The 23,289-nt window shown below is 38.3% G+C and overlaps 2 protein-coding genes and 1 long non-coding RNA gene across 3 annotated transcripts in view; all 3 read right to left on the bottom strand.

The window, feature by feature from the left end:
- The window catches only part of LOC110880540 (glyceraldehyde-3-phosphate dehydrogenase GAPCP1, chloroplastic), a 35,019-nt gene extending 21,480 nt beyond the window's left edge, over positions 1–13,539 (bottom strand). Inside the window, exon 1 of the mRNA XM_022129050.2 lies at positions 13,441–13,539. Within this exon, the coding sequence (XP_021984742.1) occupies positions 13,441–13,539 (99 nt within the window). The remainder of the gene's footprint in view (positions 1–13,440) is intronic.
- A 20-nt stretch (positions 13,540–13,559) lies between these two features.
- On the bottom strand, positions 13,560–13,858 carry LOC110880539 (putative tRNA (cytidine(32)/guanosine(34)-2'-O)-methyltransferase). Its single transcript, XM_022129049.2, has 2 exons — positions 13,797–13,858; positions 13,560–13,721 (listed from the first exon to the last, which is right to left on the bottom strand). The coding sequence occupies exons 1-2, from the start codon at positions 13,821–13,823 to the stop codon at positions 13,602–13,604; spliced, it is 147 nt and encodes a 48-aa protein (XP_021984741.1). The 5' UTR covers positions 13,824–13,858; the 3' UTR covers positions 13,560–13,601.
- Positions 13,859–22,233: 8,375 nt separating this feature from the next.
- On the bottom strand, positions 22,234–23,034 carry LOC110903363. The gene is made up of 4 exons (XR_002571870.2): positions 22,946–23,034; positions 22,721–22,798; positions 22,472–22,549; positions 22,234–22,313 (listed from the first exon to the last, which is right to left on the bottom strand). It is a non-coding gene; the product is annotated as an uncharacterized LOC110903363 (long non-coding RNA).
- Positions 23,035–23,289: the final 255 nt, after the last annotated feature.

Genomic DNA, 23,289 nt, shown 5'->3' with positions numbered 1-23,289 from the left:
TGCTTTAATTCTAAAGCTCACCCTCAACATAACAAATGATGAAACATTGCAAAATGCTCATCATGTGCTGTTGAAGAAAAGATCCCCAAACGGGACACACCTAAAGTCGAGCCATCATCTCTTTGTACGAACGGAAGTTCTAGCCTGAGCTCTCATGGTCTCGCATTACCCGTTTACAGATACCATTAGTGTACATTCACCTGTAAGACTGAATATAGGAGTCTAGATACGGAAGTATATTCTGAGGTGGGGCACGCGAATAAGTTTAAGTTCTTAACACACTAATCTCGTATCTCGAATCAATTGAAGTTTGTGTGAAAATTTAAGTGGACAAGTATATGTAACACCCGTCTAATTATTACTTGAATTTAATAATAATCCATGCAATTATACATAAAAGACGTTCAATTATGACATAAGTTCCACAGATATAGTTCATAAGTAGCAAAACATTAGTCAACTAACAACTATTTCAAACATTCATAAGCTGTTTAGCTAATTGATTACATTTCAAAACATTGTCTATTAAATTTAGATATCACGGAAGCTTCTAAAGTGTGTTCGGTTCTTCAAAACTTGCTTGACCGCCATCCGTATGATCCACTTCGTCACCTAGGGTCAAAACCACTAAAAACATTAGTTTTGACATTAATATAGTACATAAAACAAGTTCCGACATCGAAATGTGAAAAAAATAAAATACAAAGTTTTCTGGGCTCTACCGTAACTTACGATGTCTACCGTAAGTTACGGTAGACACTGTGTGATTCTGATATGCCGTAATACAGTAGTGAACCACCGTAACGTTTTTGTTTTCCACCGTAAGTTACGGTGGGGACCCTAACTTACGGTGGACTCTGTAACTTTGCTATTTGACTATTTTGTTGATTTCGCCCAAATCCACATGTCGTTTTAGGCTATTTCTTCCCTATATGTCTGTAAATTCATTACGGACATGCTCATTACGACTATCATACCAACATTTGACTCACCGATCATACGGCTAAAAGTCACTATACTATCATTTATTCGACCCATTCTAACTTTACCTATTTTTCTACCATTTTACTAATAAGTTTATGGCGCCTTATGCCCATCATCCGGGGCTTAGTACAACTCGCATTTCCTTACCAATTTCCATGGTTCAATGCTTTAGTGATTGATATCGCCATTGTTATCTAATTAAAACACTAATGCTACGTTTTACACAATTATCCGACCCGTTGGCTCATCTTGTGGAAAACCTCCAATATGATGACTACCAAACGGTTCCTTATCAATTCTAACTCTATTAATTGAAGTAGCGATCTTGGTCACTAAAATCACCACAACATCTATTCTACATTGCGTCTACGCAGAATTTAATAACAATTCAGTTAATGTAACAAGTCAAGTTACATACCTTTAGTGCACGCCCTTCAACCGCAAATCACCACCGGCTTGTCCACTCGACGTCCCGGTATCCTTTCCTATAGAGTTCAATTTATATCGCGTTTAGAACTCTTTTTAATCACATATCGCATAATTGCCAAAACATCACAATTAGGCGTTTCAACTTCAAAATTCCAGTTTCGAGCCTTCTTTGAGGCATTTCAACAAACACTTTAAGGGCATATTTTTTACATGATTATATAACAAGTCCCTAACTTATCATTTAACCCGAATTTACATCAATCAAGCTTTCATATATATAGGGTTTAACATTCAGATTTCAGCAGTCTCTTCCTATGAACCATGTTACACTAGAATAATGCTCAAAACCCTAGTGTTCATCATTTTCTCACAAAACCCATGAACCACCTTCAATGAGTTCATGAAATTTCCTGAATTTATACATGATTTCACATGTTATTGTCTAGGTTTCACTCCTAGACACCATATCATCCCTATTCTATCCAAATAACAAACACGCAACATCTAATTTCGGATTTCCCAATTTCATGAGAATTTCAAACAGAGAATTAACATCGAATTTTACATACCTTACAACCCCTTTGCAGAGAGGATCACTAATCTCAGCTCGGATTTCGTTTTGGATTAATTTTGAACCTTCAATTTAGGAGTTTTGTGTGAACTAGGGTTTTGAAGAGCCTGGTCGCCCCTTTCCCCTTGTCTGGTTCGATCTCAACACACACCAGTGTGTTTGAGTTTTTTTATTTTTTTTTGTTTTAATATAATTAGTTTCAATTTTAACACATTTGGCCCCTCAACTTTTGTTTTTATTTGTTTTATCTCTTAACTACTCATAAGTAATCAACTAACTAGGTTAGTGTCATTCCTAGTTAGTCTATTTTACTAATTTATTTGCAATCTAATTTGCAAATTTAATAATTCATATTTTTGGGATGTTACAATATACTGACAATCTAAGTGAATCGTTTAGAACTTAAAGTGTTTAAAGCTCAACGGTACTAGTGATTTGTCATAAACTGATATGATCCGCTGACGCAAACTCAAACAAAAATATTGTCTGTAAATATGTTAGTAAATATTTTCTTTACTGCTTTATGTTTCAGAAAAATACAAAAAGATTTTGATTTCTGCTTTATTTTCGACAACCGATGTCTGGGATACTGAGTTTCAAAATCTAAGTATGCTGATTGTGTTTCTGAAAATAAAACAAGTTCATTAATTTGAAACTTGAAGTTTTTTAAAATCAAAAATCAAAAACAGTTTGTGATATCTCTAGGGTCACTAAGTTGGACTTGGGTGATTAACTATGAGGGATTTGGATGCTCATATTGTTAAAATATGTTGAAAAGAGTCAGTTTTCGATGTTGGATTCTTAAATACTGCCAAATCAATAAAGATTGTTGATAGGGGGAGTGTTTTAGAAAGTTGAATAGAGCCAGGATTACGATTCCTGGACATTTGAATATTCAAAACATTGTTACTTATGAACGTTTGAGTATTGTAGATGTGATTCCAGAATACGATCCCGACAGCCGAGTCTAAGGGGGAGTCTGAAGACGAGCCCAACGCAAGAGGAAGCGTGGATTCAAGGAGCCATGTAACTATTCCAGAAGAGCTTGTATACGGAAAGCAAGGTGTCGATCCCAAAAGCACGGAAGCTTGACGAAAGAGGGAGCCTGATGAAGAAAAGAGTTTATAGAAAGGAGAAGCTGAAGCTGAAGACAGATCCACGGGGATTCTGTTCAAGAAAGAGGGAGTATGCGGTTGCTGATGATATCAAACCTGCAAGAAGACTCAAAGAGAGAAAGAAAGACAAGATGCTACGAGATTGACTACGGCAATATCCAAGGGGGAGTTTGTTGGTGCAGTAATGTCTATCGCCTTCGTCAATATCAGTCCGTAGTAGATACTGAAGAATTCAAGTGCGTTATTGTTGATGCATTTATTGTCTATCGCCTTCGTCAATTCGAGTCGTAGTGAAAAGCCGGAAGAAATCAAGCGCATAATGTCACAATTAGTTAGAAATAGCAAGGTGGCGTTTTGGTAATTAATGAGAAGTCTCATTAATTCCAAGGCCTATAAATAGGATGTTGATGACATAAGATTAGAAGTTAGTAAGGGTTTTAGAAGACTTTCCTCCACATTTGTACTTTTAGAGATCCAAGTTTAGAGAGAGAAAGTCTAGAGAGAGAAAGTGGTTGTAAACGTGAATCTTGTACCGAAATTGTCATATTTCTTAATGGAATCACGTTAGTAGTACGTTATTGTGTGTTCGGTCACGCACGTTCAAGGATTCCGCACGTGAAACGTTCGTTACGCAATCAAACGGCGTCAAAACCGGTCCTACAATTGGTATCAGAGCCAGTTGTGAGTGATTACACTTGAATCAGTTGGTTTTTCAGCTCAGAAAAGGACTACAGAACATTTGGCCGGTTAAATTGGACGGAATTTTTGACAGAGTGTGTGAAACTATCTACTAATCAATCCTTGTGAATATCAGATCTTGATTCAACCTAAAAGTTAGAAAAATTGACTGAAAACTACCTTCCGTTTGAACGAAGATATGGTGTCCGTTTGAAATGTGTATCCCATCGTTTGAAAAATCAGGTTCCATCGTTTGAAAGTTGATCCCATCGTTTGAAAGTTGATTCCCTCGTTTGAAATTGAATCCCATCATTTGTAATGGATCCTATCGTTTGAAACCCACCGTCTGAACCTGATCCCACCGTTTGAAACTGATCTCACCGTTTGAACTTGATCCCATCGTTTGAAAAGTGACTGTCCATTTGAAACTGTTGTGTGAACTATAATCTGTCGTTTGAGACTGTTTCACCGTTTGAACATTAGCAGTCCGTTTGAAAATATACAATTCATTTGAAAGAGTGTTTTCATTTGAAATGGATAATCAGGATTTTTACAACATGTTTTCGGGAGTTGGTGCTACTCAAAGTCCGGCGAGCATCATGCAAAACGTCAACTTAGAAAACGAACTGGGAACCATGCAGAAGCCGCCAAAGTTGATGAGTTTAGATGAAGTAAATGATCTCTTGGTGTTATCACACATGGATAATGATTCGACTAGAGCTTTAGCCAAGTATCATCCAAAACATCCAGAGCCGACTAAATCTGCTGAATTATTTGGAGCAATTAAAGATAGCAACTATCAGGATCCTGATCCTGAGAATCATGAGCATTGGAGAAACGAGGAAGAAAGAAAAGAGAAAAGTTATGAAGAAGAGCTGAAGATCCTTAAAAGTTTCATATCTAAGAGAAGTGAATGGTTCTTGAAAGAAGAAAAGAAGAAGTCAAGGAAAACTACTCCTACTGTGAAATCAGGCAAAGAATCTTCTTCACAACCGAAAAAGAAACAAAAGAAAGCAACTCAAATGTCCTTGGTTGATGAGCCTGATGAAGATGTATCAGCTGCAAATGTTGAAAAGGAGCAAGAAGTGGCTGATGCTGAAAATATAGAAATTAATGCAGAATTGTTTACAACTGATACAGATTTTGTTGAGAATGTTGTGCAGATTGTTACGTCTGACATTCAGAAAGAGAAAGTGATTGATGATATTGAAGGTGATGACGTGGATAAAGACATGACTAGTTCTTCCAGTTCTTCAGAAGATGAAGTTGTAGATGAGTTTGAACGTCAGAGAAGAATGGAGGAAGAGATTGAAAATGAAAGAATACTCAGAAAAAGGAAGAGGCTAGAAGAAGATGATGATATACCTTATATTCCTTCACCCGAGCATGTGTCTGAATCACAATCAACTCCTAGAAGAAAAAAGAAAGATGCAAGTCGAAAGAAAACAACGCCAAAGATTAGACTCTCAAAGAAACCTCAGAAGAATGTGAAGAAGAAGCAACCTAAAGTACAAAGTCTAAAACCTCCAACACCTCCAACACCTCCACGTGAACCTACACCTTCACAATCACCTATTCACCAATCCCCACCAAGACAACCTACACCTCCACAACAATCATCTCCACCCAGACTTCCTACACCCCCGAATCAACCATTACATACTCCACAAACAACACCACCACCACAACAACCATATTACACTTCACAAGATATCTTCGGCACACCTCCACTCACCCAAGTACAACCTGGTTCTTCGAGTAAAGGTCTTCTGACACCGCAAGATAATTTACTAGACGTAGATTTCGACTTTGCAAATAATTCGCAAGTGTTGAAATTGGAAAAGAAAATTGAGAATGTGATAGCAGAGAACAAAAGGTTGGCAGCTGAGAATAAGAAGGCAGCTGATAGAGAAAAACTGCTTGTGAATCGTGTACAAGGGTTAGAAAAGAAGGTTGAAACAGATCAAACTGAAATTGATATTCTAAAAGTTCGCGTGTCTGAGCTTGAAGAAGAGAAGAATCGTCGTGATTGTCAGAACGAATATTTCAAGCTTAAAAACAAAGAGCTTGCAGCAGCTAAAGCAGTAAGTGACCATGAATTATATATGCTGAATAGAGTGGTCAAAAGTTTGCTTGGAATGTCAGTTGATCAAAAGTTTGAAGAGTTGAAGCTAGAAGACCTTCGTGCAGAACGTCAAGCAGAATTAGAAAGGCAGATGAAAGATAAGGGTAAAGGGGTTGAAGGAAGTTCAGCAATGCCTGAAATGTCTCTTGTACTTTCGATGGTGATCGATAATCCTGAGCCTATATCTGCAGTTCCTGGCTTATTCGAAGAAGAAACTCCAACGCCTGGATTAATTGGTGGCGAAGATGAAGAGGATGATGAAGATGATGATGAGGATGAGTTTGTATATTCTGCAAGCAGTCACAGTTCTAAAGGTGATGACGATGATGACGCTGCAGGAGGTTCATGTGTTAGAGTCTCCGAAGCTTCAAATGAAAAAGTCGTTGAAGATTTGATGAACGACACTGTGAATGAAGAAAGTGGTGAAGCTTCTGGAAAGGGGGAGTCGGATAAGACTCAGATAGTAGAACATTCTGAACCTTTGTTCTTGCGTTTAGATGTGTATAGGGAGATGTTGAAAGATGTAAATCCTGAGATTCCTTTTGATCTTGAAGAAGATTTGGAATCATTTGACGTAAATAAACAGAAAGATTATAAGTATGATTATGTTGAAGATGCTGATCAATATGATAGAGTTGAAGTAGAAGATTGTTCTGATAATGAAGATGTACCTGAAGATACATCAAAACTTCCAACTTTAATGGAGTTCTTCGCAGCAGAAAACAGAGAAGAGTTGCGACAAAAGGTGACTGAAGCTGTGAATGAAAATGTATTTGAAAACATGAAGAAAGATGCTGAAAAAGAAAGTCAATCAAATGCTGAAAAAGAAGATCGTTCAAAGTGGTTTAAAGACAGTCATGAGAGAAAGTTCAAGAGGCCTTTGAAGTTTTTCCAACGTGATAGAACTATTTCTCTTGGTGATATTATAAGTTGGGGATATCTGCCTCAAGTGAATGCTTACGCTATTCGTAGAGAATATGGCGTCCAATACTTCAAACGTCTATATGACATTATGTCATTACCATGGTGGGACGTCGATGAATTATCTCAAGTGAGAACCTTGGATTATCAAGTTAGGCAGAATGATAAGGCGATGTGGGGATATATTAAGTACGAGACTCTTAAAGGTTTTCGGAAGTGGAAGCCTCATCGGCCTAGACGTGTTCAAAGAGTTGATCCAGTGACTGGTGTTACTGAAACCATTCTGAATGTAAAGCCTCCAAGAACCATGACGACAATTCCTATGCCAGAAATGGAGCAAGATTTCTACAAAGGCTTTATTGATTGGGTTTACAGCTGTATCACAACTGAGGCGATCATAACCTACAGAGCTGGTGATGAACTTAGAAATATTCATGTTTATGATCCTATGTGGTTGGTGAACTGCTCGGCAAAAGACATCGAATGCTTGTTCATTCACAAGATTCGTTATAAAGCAGAAGATAAAGATCAAGCGCTACAATTCCAACGTGTAGTTTCATTGTGCTTTCAGAAAGGTATTAACTCAGAAAGCAAGTGGAAATCTTCGTGGTGGTCTTTAGACGAGAAGATGAAGAAGAAAGCGGAGCGTGATCGTGAACGTAAAAAACAAAGGATGGAAGAGAATAGAGGAAAGTTTATGAAGCAACAGCTTGAAGAAGAAAAGGCGTGGAAGAAAAAGAATGAAAAGATCAGAGTTGCGCTAAGTAGAAAGCCAAAACCAAAGGAAGAGAAATACAGAGTTGTTCAAAGACCTAAAGACCAAGACTGAAGACTGCGGCTCTATCCAAGGGGGAGTTTGTCGGTGCAGTATGTCTAAAGCCTATGTCTTAAGTCTAGGGTCTTAATATGTCAAGTTTGTATTGTCTAGGGATCAAATATGTAAAGTTTAAGTTTGTTTATTGGCTGTCCGTTTGAAACTAGTCCGTTTGAGTTTCAAACGGAAGGGTCTGTAAGCCGGCCGTTTGAAATGTGTGTGTTATTTCAAACGGTCAGGAATGCCTATATATAGGCTTGTGTGCTTCTCAGTTCAAATGGTCAGATCTGAAAGTGTACTGTTACTCTGCCGAAATTTCAAGTCAAAGTGAATGAGAAGCAAGTAGTTAAAGTATCTGCAACGTATCTTCATCTATTTTCTACTCTTTCTTACTGATTCTGCTCTAATTGAGTGTTTCCGCCACTCAATTAGTGTGTATTGCTCAAATTGACTCATTCTAGAGGTCAAACTGATCCTACAATTGGTATCAGATCTGAAACTGTACTGAACTTGCTGTTTTCGGATCAAAGTTTGTTCACTTTGAACGCGTTTCAGTGTCTTTTGGAGTGTCGATTAAGAATTTCAGTTTGTATTGGTCGATTTCAGTTAAAATTCAGTGCGTCGGACTGATTTCGGTTAACAGGTGTTTAATTCTGAACTGGAATAGAGTTGAGTGTTATTTGTTGTTTTGGTTAACAAAGAAGGAACTGTTATTAGCGACGGATAAAAGTGTCAAGAATATTAGTGATAGTTGTGTCAAGGTTCACTGGGATAAAAAGAGACGTGCTGTGTGTGCGACTGTATAAAGATAAAAACAAATTTTGACCCAAGTCGTTTGAAAATCATCATCAGTTCGCACACTCGCTCGACCGAATTTCCACTCGATCCACTGTCACTTAGTCTTTGATATTCAATCGGATAGTCGTTTGTTTGTCTGAATTTCACTATTGATTGAAAATTCGTCATTGTGAATCTTTTAATACCGAAAATGGATTCTGAAATTTATATCGCACTGAACAAGTTCAATAATTTTACAGGTATCAATGGGAATCAACTGAAGAATTGATCAAAAGATATATCGAGTTGTATTGGGAGATGGAGCGATTGAAGATAACCAAGACCAATGAGGAATGGGTTGACAAATTGGGAAATGCTTTACCGGGTGATATGTGGAGAACGTATTTGTTAGATTTGAAAAAGATACATTTAAACTTGACTTTGGGCTTGTTTATCGAGAAGATTGAAGAACGAGAACTTGAACTCCGAAAGAATAAAGCAGCAACTGATAAAGTAGAATTCAAATCTGAGGAAAATGTTCGAGAGGAAGAGGAGCAGGTTAAAGAAATTTCAGCAATCAAGGTGGAGAAGAAAGCCGAAGCTGAAAAGATGATCGAGAAGTGCTCAAATTGTGAAAATCTAAAATCAGAAAATGCCAAACTCTTGAGGGATTTAGAGAGTTTGACATTAGAAAACAAAAATCTTAAAAATTCAGAAAATGTTTTGAAAAATCAAATAAAAATTTTAGAAAATGAAAAAGTAAAATTCGAAAAAGATTTTCAAAGTCAAATAAAGATTCTTGAAGATGGGAGGAATGTGTTTAGTAAAAATAACATCGAAAAGCAAAAAATGATAAATTCTCATCTTCAGAAGATTATTCAACTTGAAAAAGAAGGAGAGCAAGCTCGAAAGAAAATCAACGAGCTTGAAAATAAATAGAAAGGTTTTGTGACTTCTTCAGCGTATGTGAATATTTCATGCCCAAAACCGATCAATTCAATTCCAATAAGTGACGATGTCACAAACTTTGACAATGTCAAAGTTGAAGATTGCGATGAGAAATCTGATGATGAAAATGAAAAAATTGAAAAACAAAAATTGTTTTTACAATTAAAAGAAAATTTCAAAAATACTGTTTTGCAATCTACTGAAATAGGTGAATGCTCAAAGCAAAAACCTGTTAAGAAGATTGTTGAACAAAAACAAATTGTTAAAAATTCAAAAAATGTTCAAAACAAAAATAAAAGCTCATCAGATCAATCTTCCAATCGCAATCAAAAATCACAAAAATTGAAAACCGAAAACTCAAAAATTGTTGGTAATAAGTGGTGCAGGTTTGACCACAGTGCTCAAAAGACAAATCCAACAATCAAGAAGAGGAAAGAGTATCACCAAGCCAAACAGTGCTTTGATCTGAGCGTTTGGTATGAAGATGGTAATTGGTATGATAACAGAATGTGTTACCGATGCGGCTATCAAGGACACATTGCTGTTAACTGCCAGAGACAGAGATTTGAGACAAGAAGATGCTATAATTGTCAAATCAAAGGACACATTGCCAAGAATTGCCCAAGGAAATCAAATGAAAGATTGAGGGTTAATTCTCAGAAATTGGCAAAGAAATCAGTCACTGTCAAGCCAAAGGAACTGAGAGTTTCAGACCAGAAAGTTAAAGAACAGAAGGTCCAAGAACCTAAAGTTCAAGAAAAGAAAGTGAAGCTTTCTCAGGGGCAAAAAGACAAACTGCGAAAGAAGAGGAAGAAGGCCAGAGAATATCTGGAGAAGATTTTGTCCTCGGGTTCACCCGACAGATCGAATAAGAGTGCTGATGAATCAACTTCCTCGATTGCAAAGTCAAGCAAGATGAATTCATCAGATACAAATCTGAGGACGAAAAAGGAAAAGAAGAAGGTAACATTCTGTGGCGATGAATTTGTTTCTTCGGAAGCAAAGGAGCCACATGTCGGCGATGAATCTGGCTCGTCAAAGTCAGACAAGCCACATTCAGGCAATGATTCTGGTGCGTCAAAACCCGAAGAGCCAGTTATTGAGGTAAAAACTGAGAATTCAGGCTTATCAATGGATGATGCAAACTTTCCACCATTGATGAACAAGAATTCAAAATCACCCAAGGACAGTCAGGCTTGGGTGAAACTGTTCAAATGAAAAACCTGACTTGCCGGAGTTCCCAGGTTGGTAAGCGTGGAACATGAATCGGCACATTTCTTGAGAAATTTCACTCTGGTGATTTTCGCCTTACATGTGGTAAATCAGGGACATTAAATTGTGCTTGATTTTCTACAAGTGATATTTGAGATCTAAAACTGAAACTGTAAAATCTGTCATGTGTATGAAGAAAACAATGTGATGAAGTGACCCCGAACCTACAAATGATTGGTAAACAAACTAATTTTTCCGGAAAAACCATTTTGATTAAAACAAACTTAAGTGTTTTGAAATCATAATGGGAAAACAGTTTGTTGTGAGGGGGAGTTCTGATTGTTTACGTCAGGTGGATGGAGAATTGAAGTAATTCTCATCAAGTTGTCAAGTTTTGTACAGTTTGTTTTCAAATTTACCCAGAAAATCAAAATTGAAACATATTTTGATTTTAGGGGGAGAAAAATTTTAAAAAAATTAGAAAATTTGAAAATGTCAAAAACATTGAAAAATTTAAAAACGAGATTTGTTGCGAAATAGAGGAAATGGTAGTACATCAGTGGTCTATCACAACACGCTAAAGATATGTAATGTTTAAAAGTGATAAACAATCTTACTACGGATGTGTCGGTAGATTTTTGCACACTTAGTAAATTGAAATGAGATATAAACCTAAATTCAAACTTGCTTAATTCGTGGGTAACTATTCTTGGATATATGGGTAACCCCCGGAATCTTGTTTGAAAGATCCCTCTTTCTGAGATACTAGGTCTTTATACTCAGTGATATCTGGGGTATTATTCCGGGACTTCTGCTGTATGGAAATACTGACCTAGTCCCCGAATAATACTTTCTGCAAAATGCTTTGAAATATAAGCACAACCCTCAGCAAGTTGATAAAACAATAAAATTGATAGTCACTGCTGTTGTAACAAAAGATCCTCTAAAGGGGACCCACCGAAAGTCGAAGCCGTCATCTCTCTGCGTATACGGAAGTATCGACCTGAGCTCTCACGGCCCTCGCACATAACCCCTTAACAGATATCATCTGTGGTATACACACCTGTAAGACTGAACATTGGGATCTGGATACGGGAGTATATTCAAGTGGAGTGATACACATTTAAGTTCAAGTTTCTAAAACATTAATATCGTATCTCGAATCAATTGAAATTTGTGTGAAAATTTAAAGTGGATCAATATACTGACAATCTAGGTAAATTGTTTAAAACTTAAAACGATTAAAAGCTTAACGGTACTTGTGATGTGTCTCAAAAACTGATATGATCCTCTTGCACAAACTCACAAAAATATGTTTGTACATATTTCTTTTCTACATTTAATTTCTGTCTTTGCATTTATGTTTCATAGTATGAAAAATCCAAAAAGATTTTCGACAACTGATGGTGAAAAGCTGATATTCAAAATCTCAATGGCTAAACATGATGAACAGACAGGTTGGTTAAATGGTTTGAAATGTTTAAGATGATTCATTAATTTGAATCAGATTTTGGAATGTTTCAAAGTTGATCAATTTTTAAATGTAAAAGAGTCTCAAATGTTTAGTTGATTCATTAAGTTGAATCACAACTTTATTGATTTGTAATAAGAGAGGTTGAGATATGTAGGTTTCTGAGTTTGTTGATACGGAAAGCCAGGCATCGATCCCAAAAGCACGGAAGCTTGACGAAAGGGGGAGCCTGAAGATTCTGAAGAAAGAGAGCAATGGAAGCTGATGACAGATCCAACGGGATTCTGTTCAAGCAAGAAGACTCAAAAGAGAGAGAAGGATCCGGGTACATGATTCCAGGAAGAGATCCTAAAGAAGACCGATCGAGATTGAAGAGTGTCATGTTTGAAGACTCTCACTGAAGATTCCGTCAACATTCAAGGGGGAGTCTGTTGGTGCAGTTGTCTGTCGACTACATCCTCGTTCGAGTCTTATTTAAAGAAAGACAAGTCGCTACGAGTTTCACTACGAATTGACTGCGGCAATAAACAAGGGGGAGTTTGTTGATGCATTTATTGTCTATCGCCTTCGTCAATTCGAGTCGTAGTGAAAAGCCGGAAGAAATCAAGCGCATAATGTCACAATTAGTTAGAAATAGCAAGGTGGCGTTTTGGTAATTAATGAGAAGTCTCATTAATTCCAAGGCCTATAAATAGGATGTTGATGACATAAGATTAGAAGTTAGTAAGGGTTTTAGAAGACTTTCCTCCACATTTGTACTTTTGGAGATCCAAGTTTAGAGAGAGAAAGTCTAGAGAGAGAAAGTGGTTGTAAACGTGAATCTTGTACCGGAATTGTCATATTTCTCAATGGAATCACGTTAGTAGTACGTTATTGTGTGTTCGGTCACGCACGTTCACGGATTCCGCACGTGAAACGTTCGTTACGCAATCGAACGGCGTCAAAACCGGTCCTACAGTTATATTGTAATTAGAAAGGATAAACCAGAGCTCAGTAGTCAAGAAAATAGGGTTATAGGGATTTTGGTCCAGTTCACATGAAGTGGCAAAGCCAGTCCATGTGAAGTGGCAAAGCCAGTTCATGTGAAGTGGCAAAGCCAGTCCATGTGAAGTGGGACGGTCAGTTCATGTGGACTGGCATGCCTATATATAGGAGCTCTTGGTCTTTCATATGTAACGATTCAGAATTCGGTAGCGAAGCTCTGCCGGATTGTCTCCAGGTGTTGTAATACTATCATATCAATACAAGAGACATTTTAAAGTGAATCAAGCTGTAATCAAGTCCGTATCACTGACTTCCGCCTTTGATTCGGATTAAAACTCTTCTGATCGACTCGTTTAGGTCGTACAACGTTCCTACAAATCACAATTGCAGAAAACTAAAATAAAGTTGTACCTTGGCCAAAGGAGCCAAGCAATTAGTGGTGCAGGTTGAGTTGGATACAACATCCATGTTTGGCTTGTAGGTGGTCTCGTTAACTCCTACAACAAACATAGGTGCCAAATGAGAATTGCATTGCATCATGGTAAAAAAATCATTTCAATAATGATAATAACTCAGAGTGAGTTGATATGAAATGTACCTTGAAAGATGTTGAACTCCTCATCAATTTGAAGGAGCTTGAAGGCACTTCGTGCACGCCAGCCTTCTTCTTTTGCTTTGCGGTAATAGATATCCTATGTGCACATTAAACTATAAAGGAGATCAATCACAAATAAAAAGATATGAAAACAAAAATGATAGTATGATACCCTTTTATCTCTCGATGCTTTTCCCATTTTTGCACTTGCTTATCTATCCTCTAGAATACACAACGAACCTCCACACAAAGATAGAAGATAAACACTTAAAACAACTCTTAACCTCTAAACAAAATTTGCAGTCATGTCACTTTTTTTTCATTTGAATATGACACATAACAAAAGAGAAAACTCAAAAGAACTTGAAGCATATACTGCAACATTAATAATTTACAAACAAATTTACCCTTAAGTCAAAAACTTACTTAAGAATGACCTTGCAAAATGGGCTGGCATGCCAGGTTTGGACAGGTTCAGGTCAGCATGAGCCGATCTTAAAAAAGGGTTCGGGTCAGAATGGATTCGGGTGATGATTTAAAAAATGGTTATTTTGAAAAAGAAGAAACAGGTTTCTTGTTTCTTCCCAACTATGACTATATATTTCTCAATTTATAAGCATTTTTCCATTCAGAAATTCAGAGATCAACGGGCATAGTCACATAATTCGCGGTCATGTTCGCTCGAGATCACATTTTCGACGACCATAATAGCAACAATTCAAATGTAATAGAGAAGAAATGGTGGCTAATCGAAGCTTACCTGCTGATTAAACCTTGCCTTCCCTTCCCTGCGAATCAAAGAAGATCTGTCGTTGACTGTTTTTTAGGTTTAGAAGATGGAGATAGAGATGACAATATCTTTTGTTAAAAACAGCTCAACTGCAAACACACCAACACCTTCTATCTTGCGTGCCCATTATAACCTGTTACAACACATTGTATCCAAAGATAGTCAATTATGATGTAAGAAAATATGCGACAGACACCTGAACCATTAAAAATAGCTGATATCATAAGAATTAACTAATAGAACATGTCACAAAATTATGGCAAGAACGATAATTACCGCACCAACCTCTCGCCCGCTCGCTTGTCGTCACGATGCCTGACCACCGTCAAAGAATCGACCCAAACTCCATATTTGAAATCCATCCTTCTTTAATGAATGTGTACATGCAGCTGAAGTTTTATGGTTTTGGTTTTTTGAGTTGCCATTATCCATGAAGCCATGTTTGGGCTCTGTAAATTCAGAACCAGTATAAGACACACCGGATTTGATGCACGTAAAACACTAACCTACTCTTGTCGATTGATGTGTGTAAAATGCAACATATAAATTACATCAAATAAGGCATAAAACTAACCCTTTTTAAGTACTAATGTTGGAAAAAGAGTGTTTTTGTCTTCCTTTTGTATTTCCAGGATGAAATGAGCTCAAATTCACAAAAGAAGCAAAAAGACAGCTAATTCTAACATAAATACAAGAAAAGGAATAAAAGTAGACTGCCCGAACCCTCAACGGCATCCTCCCAAGCAAAGAAGAGAAAACAGAAGCCTGAACACGCCCCGTGCTCAGCCAGCACGGGGCCGTGCCCAAGAAGCAGCAGAAAAGACAAACCTGTAGAAGCTTCTATTGCCCACCACGGGGCCGTGTCCAGTGAGCACGGGGGCATGGCGAAAGTACAGCAGGCGCATTAATTGTAATTGCGAATTACAATTAATGAAGAGAGAGAGTGTCAGACGGGCACGGGGGCGTGTCCAGCGGACACGGGGCCGTGCCCAGCCTTCTATTCAGCCTATAAATAAGAGTGCTTGGTTTCATTCCAACTCATCCCTTAGCACACCACCTCTCTCACACTTCATCCACCACCCACCACCACCATAACACCATCATCCACCACCATCATCCATTGTCCATCGTAGAGTGTGTGAGTCGTCTCGGGATCCAAGATTGATAGTAAGAGTTCTTGACAATCAAGGCCATGTTTGCCTAAGCCTCTTACATCACTTGGTGAAGACAAGTGTTTAGTATAATACTTTTTATTTTTAATCTTTTGCACTTTTTATTTGGTTTTGTATTAATGACTTTAATAATTAGTTGCTTATGTTGAAGGTGATCTTTCTTTATCGTTTGTCCGTGGTGTCTTGGCATTATTTTACTGTCTATATAAAATAAAAGATTTTCACCATTCATATCTCCACGGTCTATATGGAGGTATGTTGGCTACCTGATCGGGGGTTAAGGGAACGGTTTGGTAAGGGTCTTGCCCTTGTTCAGCGTTTAGAGGTCCTGCAAGGGACCTGGGTCAAATTTAGTAGGATCTCCTTCAATGCCCATAGGTATTGGATGGAGGGGATCCAAACTCTTTGACCCCCTCATAAGTTAACTACTATTAATACTATAACCCGGCTATTTAGGACTGTATCCCTGCTGACTCAGACTACTTAGCCGAGGGTAACGTCACCGCCAAAAGCGGGGCCTACCACAATTTGCATTAGTAACTTAATTCATTATCTTCCAATAATCCAACCCTTTAGGATTGTATACTTGCTGACTCAAACTACTGGGTTGAGGGTAACGTCGCCTTCAAAAGAGGGGCCTACTACAATAACTAAGATAATCTCTTAAACAAGTGCAAAAGTGCGAAAATAATCAAAGGTTATACTAATACACGAGTCGGATCCAAGTGATTCATCTTGTCTATCTGTTTTTATTTTACTTTTATTTTTCAGCATTTAGTTAGTTTTTATTTTCTTAGTTTAAAAACATTTTTCTAACTTTTTGATTTGATTAGACGTTGAGGATAAACCGGTACTAAAAGCTCTTGTGTCCTTGGACGACCTCGGTATCTTACCAACACTATACTACGTCCACGATGGGCGCACTTGCCCATATGTGTGTTTAGTGTTAGTGAATATCGTGTTTTATAAATTTAAAACTTGGCTAAAGGTGTAAAAAGGGCTTAATTATATATCTAAATTATATACACACCAACACACATCAAGTTTTTGGCGCCGCTGCCGGGGACACAAGGATTTTAAGAAAGTTAGGAATCATCGGCCGAATCATATTTTTATTTTTCTTTTTAATTTTTTTAGGATTTTCTTAGTTTTTCACCTTCTGCAGAGCTCAGCACGGGCCGTGCCCGCTGAACACGCCCCCGTGCTCAATCATTGGAACTGGCAATCCTGTTTTAAGTCAGACAGTAAGCTAAACACGGGGCCGTGCTCACTCAACACGCCCCCGTGCCCAAGATTCTCTTACTGAAAACAGAACTGTGAGATCCCGGCGGTTGGTAATTTCTGACACAAACATGAGTGATAGTAATTCTTTTTACTTTCGGCACTCTTATGGTATGTGGTGTCAATTATGTGGAGGCGAACATGAAGAATTAAAATGTTATTTTCTAAATTATAGGCCCCACTATATAGACCCACCAATTCCTTATAACCTTAAGAGGGGCGAAAGTAAAAATAAGCACTATCTCTCCCTCGAATGCGCCCAGCCAGATATTCTAGGGGAAATGCTCCTTGACGAGTTATTTCAACTAGAAGAACTAATTCTAAATTGGTCAAAAGAACTTAGGAAGGATTTTATTGATCCGCCCCAAGACGATGACCATGAGGAAATGTTGGAACCGCATTCCGACAACCTCGTTGCTCCCGAAAATACCTTCATACCTAGAAAAGACTTGGACGATAGTCGTCCCTGTGCCGATTGTGCCGTGAAGGACTCTCCATTGACTTCTCGATGCATACATAGACCTGAGCGATTCGGCATACACCTTCTTTAACGAGAGCCCGGGAAAGGGTTGGACTTGTCCACCTAGAATGAAAATAGGAATCACCCTCACCGACAACCTCTTGCGTTCTCGCCTTGGTATAGGACAATTAAGGTATCTTAGGCACTTTGGGGTTGTTCCAACTAATCAAGAGCCACTCGATACAGGTAAACTCCTTAAAAACTAGACAACTTCATAAAACGAGCCCTCGACACGGGGCCGTGTCCAGCCAACACGCCCCCGTGTTCACCAAAAGATTCCCTTCTGATCAGTACGTCAGAATACGGACAAACTGTGTCAGAATTTCACCTGCACACGGGGCCGTGTCCAACGGGCACGGGGCCGTGTCCAGGATGCTGTCGTTTTCTATAAATGCAGCCAAGAATTCTGCACATTTGGACCAACTTGGGACAAAGATTTGAAGGAATCTTCTCTCAAACTATCCTAGGTAAGTCTAAAAGAAGGTTCCAACAACCCATCTTGTCCTTTCCTCTTCTAGCCATTTCCTTCTTTTTCATCTTTCTCCAAGAACTACCATTAAAAGTTTGAATTCTTCAACCTTTGTGGTAGGAAGCAATGAGTTTTGTTCAAGGAATCTTGGTAAAAACATGTTATGTAACATTGTTTAAAGTTATTAATACCCAAAAAGCCTACATAAATTCAGAAAATAACTTAAAACTTCAAGATTCCTTGCTTCAAAATTCTGCAGAAAGATGAACACGGGGCCGTGCTCAATGAGCACGAGGCCGTGTCCAGATACTGTTTCATCAAATAAACTATTTTCGGTTTATTTTTTCGTAGAATGTCGAGTGAAAACAGCGAAACATCATCCGTTCATTCATCAAACAGTCGAAGAGGAAGGAGGCCCTCCGTTGAAGCTACACTTGTGCACTATGTGATAGCATTAAGGGAGGCTCTCGATGAAATGACGTCAGTAGAGGAGGTCCTAATTGACCGTATTAACGATCTTACGGTGGGGCTCGAAAGCAGCTTCCAAGAAATTAACCTCTTGCACCAGAGGTTAAATATTCTTGTAGCACCCCCGATGGAACCAGTCCTTCCACAACAGGATTGGAACTTAGCACTCGGGGTTAACAACCCTACCGGGTGGGAAGACTTTCCAGCAGAACCTCCCATGGAACACCCACAAGAGATTCCAGCGGAAATCAAAACTCCTCAAACTAATGCAAATGAGCCCTCCTTTCTCCTTCCAAGGGAGGTGGAGGAGTGGCTCGCCGACATGTGAGGAGGGCCACACCCGGAAGGAGGAGTTTCGAAAAGCCTTATCTAACCAAGATTAATAGCTTCTTGGAAATTTTGCTAATTAAAATAAGACATAGGGCAAGAACTCCATGGTTTAATATCTATGTATTTTCATCTTTAGTTTTTATGAAATGTCTCTCTATGTTTGCAATGAAATGATGGTTTCTAAGGTTTGATAGGTTTATAATAAATAAAACACACTCGTGGTGGTAATGGATGAAAAAGGGAACGATAAAAATGCTCCCATGCACAAAGAACGAAGCAACCCGACACAAATCCCCATTACAGAAGGCTCAACACGGGTCGTGCTCAACCAACACGGCCCCGTGCTGAGCCACCTGCAGGAAAACGCCCAGTTCAGGTAAGTGGACACGGGCCGTGTTCACCAGACACGCCCCGTGTCCAGGCTTCTGTCTCATTTCTTTAATTTCTTTTACTGGCACCTGAACACGGGGCCGTGTCCGGTCCCCACGGGGCCGTGTCCAGACTGCCAGTAACATAAATCTTTGCTTTTTAACACCACATTACACAACCTAAAAATTTATTTTTGGGACACATTGAGGACAATGTGTAATTTAAGTGTGTGGGGGGGGGGGGAAGCTAACACTTTGAAATTTTGCAAGTCCTAACAACAAGCCTTACACAAAACTCTATTGGAACCGCTAAACACCCCAAATTTTTTCAAATTTTTTTTTCTTTTTCTCTTTTTACTTGTCTGAAGTTTAAGTTAGGAATCCCAAGATTAATAAGGTTATATTTTTATAAAATTTACAACCGAGAGCGTCGTGATAACAAGAACCAACATAAGAAAATTATGAAACGGCATAACAAGTCTAGTCAAAATTTGATTATATATACTTGATCACATTAAAACCCATTCCCACAAAAGTGAGTTTTGAGCCTTTATTGAGCATACAAATTTACATCTTTAGACTAAATGCTCACTTTTCGTTTCTTGTGTGAATAACCGCTTCGTTCTTACAACTCTAGAACTTGCCACGACGATTCATTCCCGGTCCTTACCAACTTAAACCCAAGTAAGTAAATGATGGAGGCATTAGGACTAACCATTTTTTTTCTACACCTTTATTTTTCATTTTTTTACCACCTACCCAAAATCCCCCTAGTTAACCCCTTTGAGCCTAAACCTTTCGTTTCTTTACCCTAAACCCTTTTTACCCACCAAAAACCTTTTTATTTTTCACCCTTTATTTTAGTAACAAGCTCGGTTTTTCGCAAGCTCGTTCTTTTATGTGACTGGGAAAAAAATGATGATGAAGTTAAAAACAAACAAAGCTATACAACAAAAGCTTGTTTGGAGAAATACTTCAAAATAAAAAGTCACTAAAAACAAAGTGTGTTACGAAAACCGACGCTTTTTACGCTTTTCGCCCTTTTACTAACCACTAACCCAACCACCCACCTTTAGCCCAAGCCTAACCCTTCACCCAAAAAGTCCTCTTGATATTTACAAAGGTATAAAGTTAAAAAGGAGGAGGATTGATTGCTTGGTAAGCCTATGGAAGGCATAAGTTCCATGCCGCTCTCGAGTGATTCACAAAAATATACACCTTCGGCCGAGTGTTGAGTGATTTCTCCCGTGAGGTATGTGAACTTGTATATAAATGAAATTTTAAAAAGGCAAGTTATGCCCAAATAAGTAATTTGTCCTATGAAACGTTCTAAATAAATCATAACGAATAGGATTGTAAATAAATAAAAATAAAACCCAAAAAGATCTTGGATTCCCGACACTCTATGACAAGCCAAAAACCTTCTCTTCTACCCATTCCATTTGGGAGTGTAAGCCACATTTAAAGAGTTTTGCTTGAGGACAAGCAAAAGTTCAAGTGTGGGGGTATTTGATGTGTGTAAAATGCAACATATAAATTACATCAAATAAGGCATAAAACTAACCCTTTTTAAGTACTAATGTTGGAAAAAGAGTGTTTTTGTCTTCCTTTTGTATTTTCAGGATGAAATGAGCTCAAATTCACAAAAGAAGCAAAAAGACAGCTAATTCTAACATAAATACAAGAAAAGGAATAAAAGTAGACTGCCCGAACCCTCAACGGCATCCTCCCAAGCAAAGAAGAGAAAACAGAAGCCTGAACACGCCCCGTGCTCAGCCAGCACGGGGCCGTGCCCAAGAAGCAGCAGAAAAGACAAACCTGTAGAAGCTTCTATTGCCCACCACGGGGCCGTGTCCAGTGAGCACGGGGGCATGGCGAAAGTACAGCAGGCGCATTAATTGTAATTGCGAATTACAATTAATGAAGAGAGAGAGTGTCAGACGGGCACGGGGGCGTGTCCAGCGGACACGGGGCCGTGCCCAGCCTTCTATTCAGCCTATAAATAGGAGTGCTTGGTTTCATTCCAACTCATCCCTTGGCACACCACCTCTCTCACACTTCATCCACCACCCACCACCACCATAACACCATCATCCACCACCATCATCCATTGTCCATCGTAGAGTGTGTGAGTCGTCTCGGGATCCAAGATTGATAGTAAGAGTTCTTGACAATCTAGGCCATGTTTGCCTAAGCCTCTTACATCACTTGGTGAAGACAAGTGTTTAGTATAACACTTTTTATTTTTAATCTTTTGCACTTTTTATTTGGTTTTGTATTAATGACTTTAATAATTAGTTGCTTATGTTGAAGGTGATCTTTCCTTATCGTTTGTCCGTGGTGTCTTGGCATTATTTTACTGTCTATATAAAATAAAAGATTTTCACCATTCATATCTCCACGGTCTATATGGAGGTATGTTGGCTACCTGATCGGGGGTTAAGGGAACGGTTTGGTAAGGGTCTTGCCCTTGTTCAGCGTTTAGAGGTCCTGCAAGGGACCTGGGTCAAATTTAGTAGGATCTCCTTCAATGCCCATAGGTATTGGATGGAGGGGATCCAAACTCTTTGACCCCCTCATAAGTTAACTACTATTAATACTATAACCCGGCTATTTAGGACTGTATCCCTGCTGACTCAGACTACTTAGCCGAGGGTAACGTCACCGCCAAAAGCGGGGCCTACCACAATTTGCATTAGTAACTTAATTCATTATCTTCCAATAATCCAACCCTTTAGGATTGTATCCTTGCTGACTCAAACTACTGGGTTGAGGGTAACGTCGCCTTCAAAAGAGGGGCCTACTACAATAACTAAGATAATCTCTTAAACAAGTGCAAAAGTGCGAAAATAATCAAAGGTTATACTAATACACGAGTCGGATCCAAGTGATTCATCTTGTCTATCTGTTTTTATTTTACTTTTATTTTTCAGCATTTAGTTAGTTTTTATTTTCTTAGTTTAAAAACATTTTTCTAACTTTTTTATTTGATTAGACGTTGAGGATAAACCGGTACTAAAAGCTCTTGTGTCCTTGGACGACCTCGGTATCTTACCAACACTATACTACGTCCACGATGGGTGCACTTGCCCATATGTGTGTTTAGTGTTAGTGAATATCGTGTTTTATAAATTTAAAACTTGGCTAAAGGTGTAAAAAGGGCTTAATTATATATCTAAATTATATACACACCAACACACATCATCGATCTTCTCCATGAGCGCCACCTAAGAAATTCTGTGTGGCAGCTGGCAAATGCCGAATCACAACCTCTGTTCGACCTAGTGAGCCCTGCAATCGTGTTATAATTTATTTTTTCACAAATAGAAGAAAAAAACCCTAAAAAACTATTCAACATGAGAATTGAAACATACTTTATACAAATATACTTTGATATAGATTAACAACATAGGCTACCAACAAAGGGGAACAACCTTGAGAAATCATACCTTATACCAACTCCATACCGCCGCCACACAATTGCTTAAAAGCTTAGCCATCCATCTTCAACTTTGATGCCAAACAACCTAAATTTTGAGCATTTCATAGGCATATTCAGTCGATTTGAAAATAGGTACCGAAACAAAATCCTAATTCCTAAGACTCCTACAACCAACAACTCTAAAATAATCAAAAAATAGTAAAATTAATCCAAATCCAAAATATGTAACACAACCTGCCAAGAAAACAAATCAAACTTCAAATCAGTCTGACATAAACCACAAATCAACCCTTGCAACACAAAAGTCCATTGAACGATGAACAAACGCCGAAAACTGAAATAATGGAAATAAAAAAAACCAAATGTCAAGATAGATAATTTAGATGATCAACGAAAGGGCAAAACTCAACAAATCAACACTTCAGAAATGATGAATAAAAGGATATGAGTGAAATTCAAAAGGGGATAATTTAACAACCACCTGGTGGACGAATGATGAAATTGATGAGATGTTTCATACCAATAATCAATAACTTACACCAGAATATGCTCATGCTTGAAGATTTTGATGTGATTAGTGTTTGCGATGATGAATGATTGATGTCTTCGTTGAGATTCGGAGTGAAACGGCTAGAAAAATAGATATCAAGATTAGGGTTTGTGCATAGGATCGATTGAAAGGGTAAGGAGCAGGAATCGCAAATTAGGGTTTCGAATAATACTTTGAACGGTTTGGAGAGAATGAGAGAGAGTATAGAATAGTGTATGTGAGAAGCCAGATTCAATCCTCCCCTATGAGCTATGCCAAGTGCATGATGATGTGGC

Source organism: Helianthus annuus, chromosome 4 (assembly GCF_002127325.2).
Source record: "Helianthus annuus cultivar XRQ/B chromosome 4, HanXRQr2.0-SUNRISE, whole genome shotgun sequence".
Lineage (NCBI taxonomy): Eukaryota > Viridiplantae > Streptophyta > Magnoliopsida > Asterales > Asteraceae > Helianthus > Helianthus annuus.
This window is presented reverse-complemented; position numbering and strand designations above follow the sequence as displayed.

Excerpts from the sequence above, each read along its gene's own strand:
- LOC110880539 (XM_022129049.2), bottom strand. The coding sequence starts at position 13,823 with ATGGGAAAAGCATCGAGAGATAAAAGG. Across the intron at positions 13,722-13,796 it reads AAGCATCGAGAGATAAAAGG|GATATCTATTACCGCAAAGC; the intron begins GTATCATACTAT and ends ATGTGCACATAG.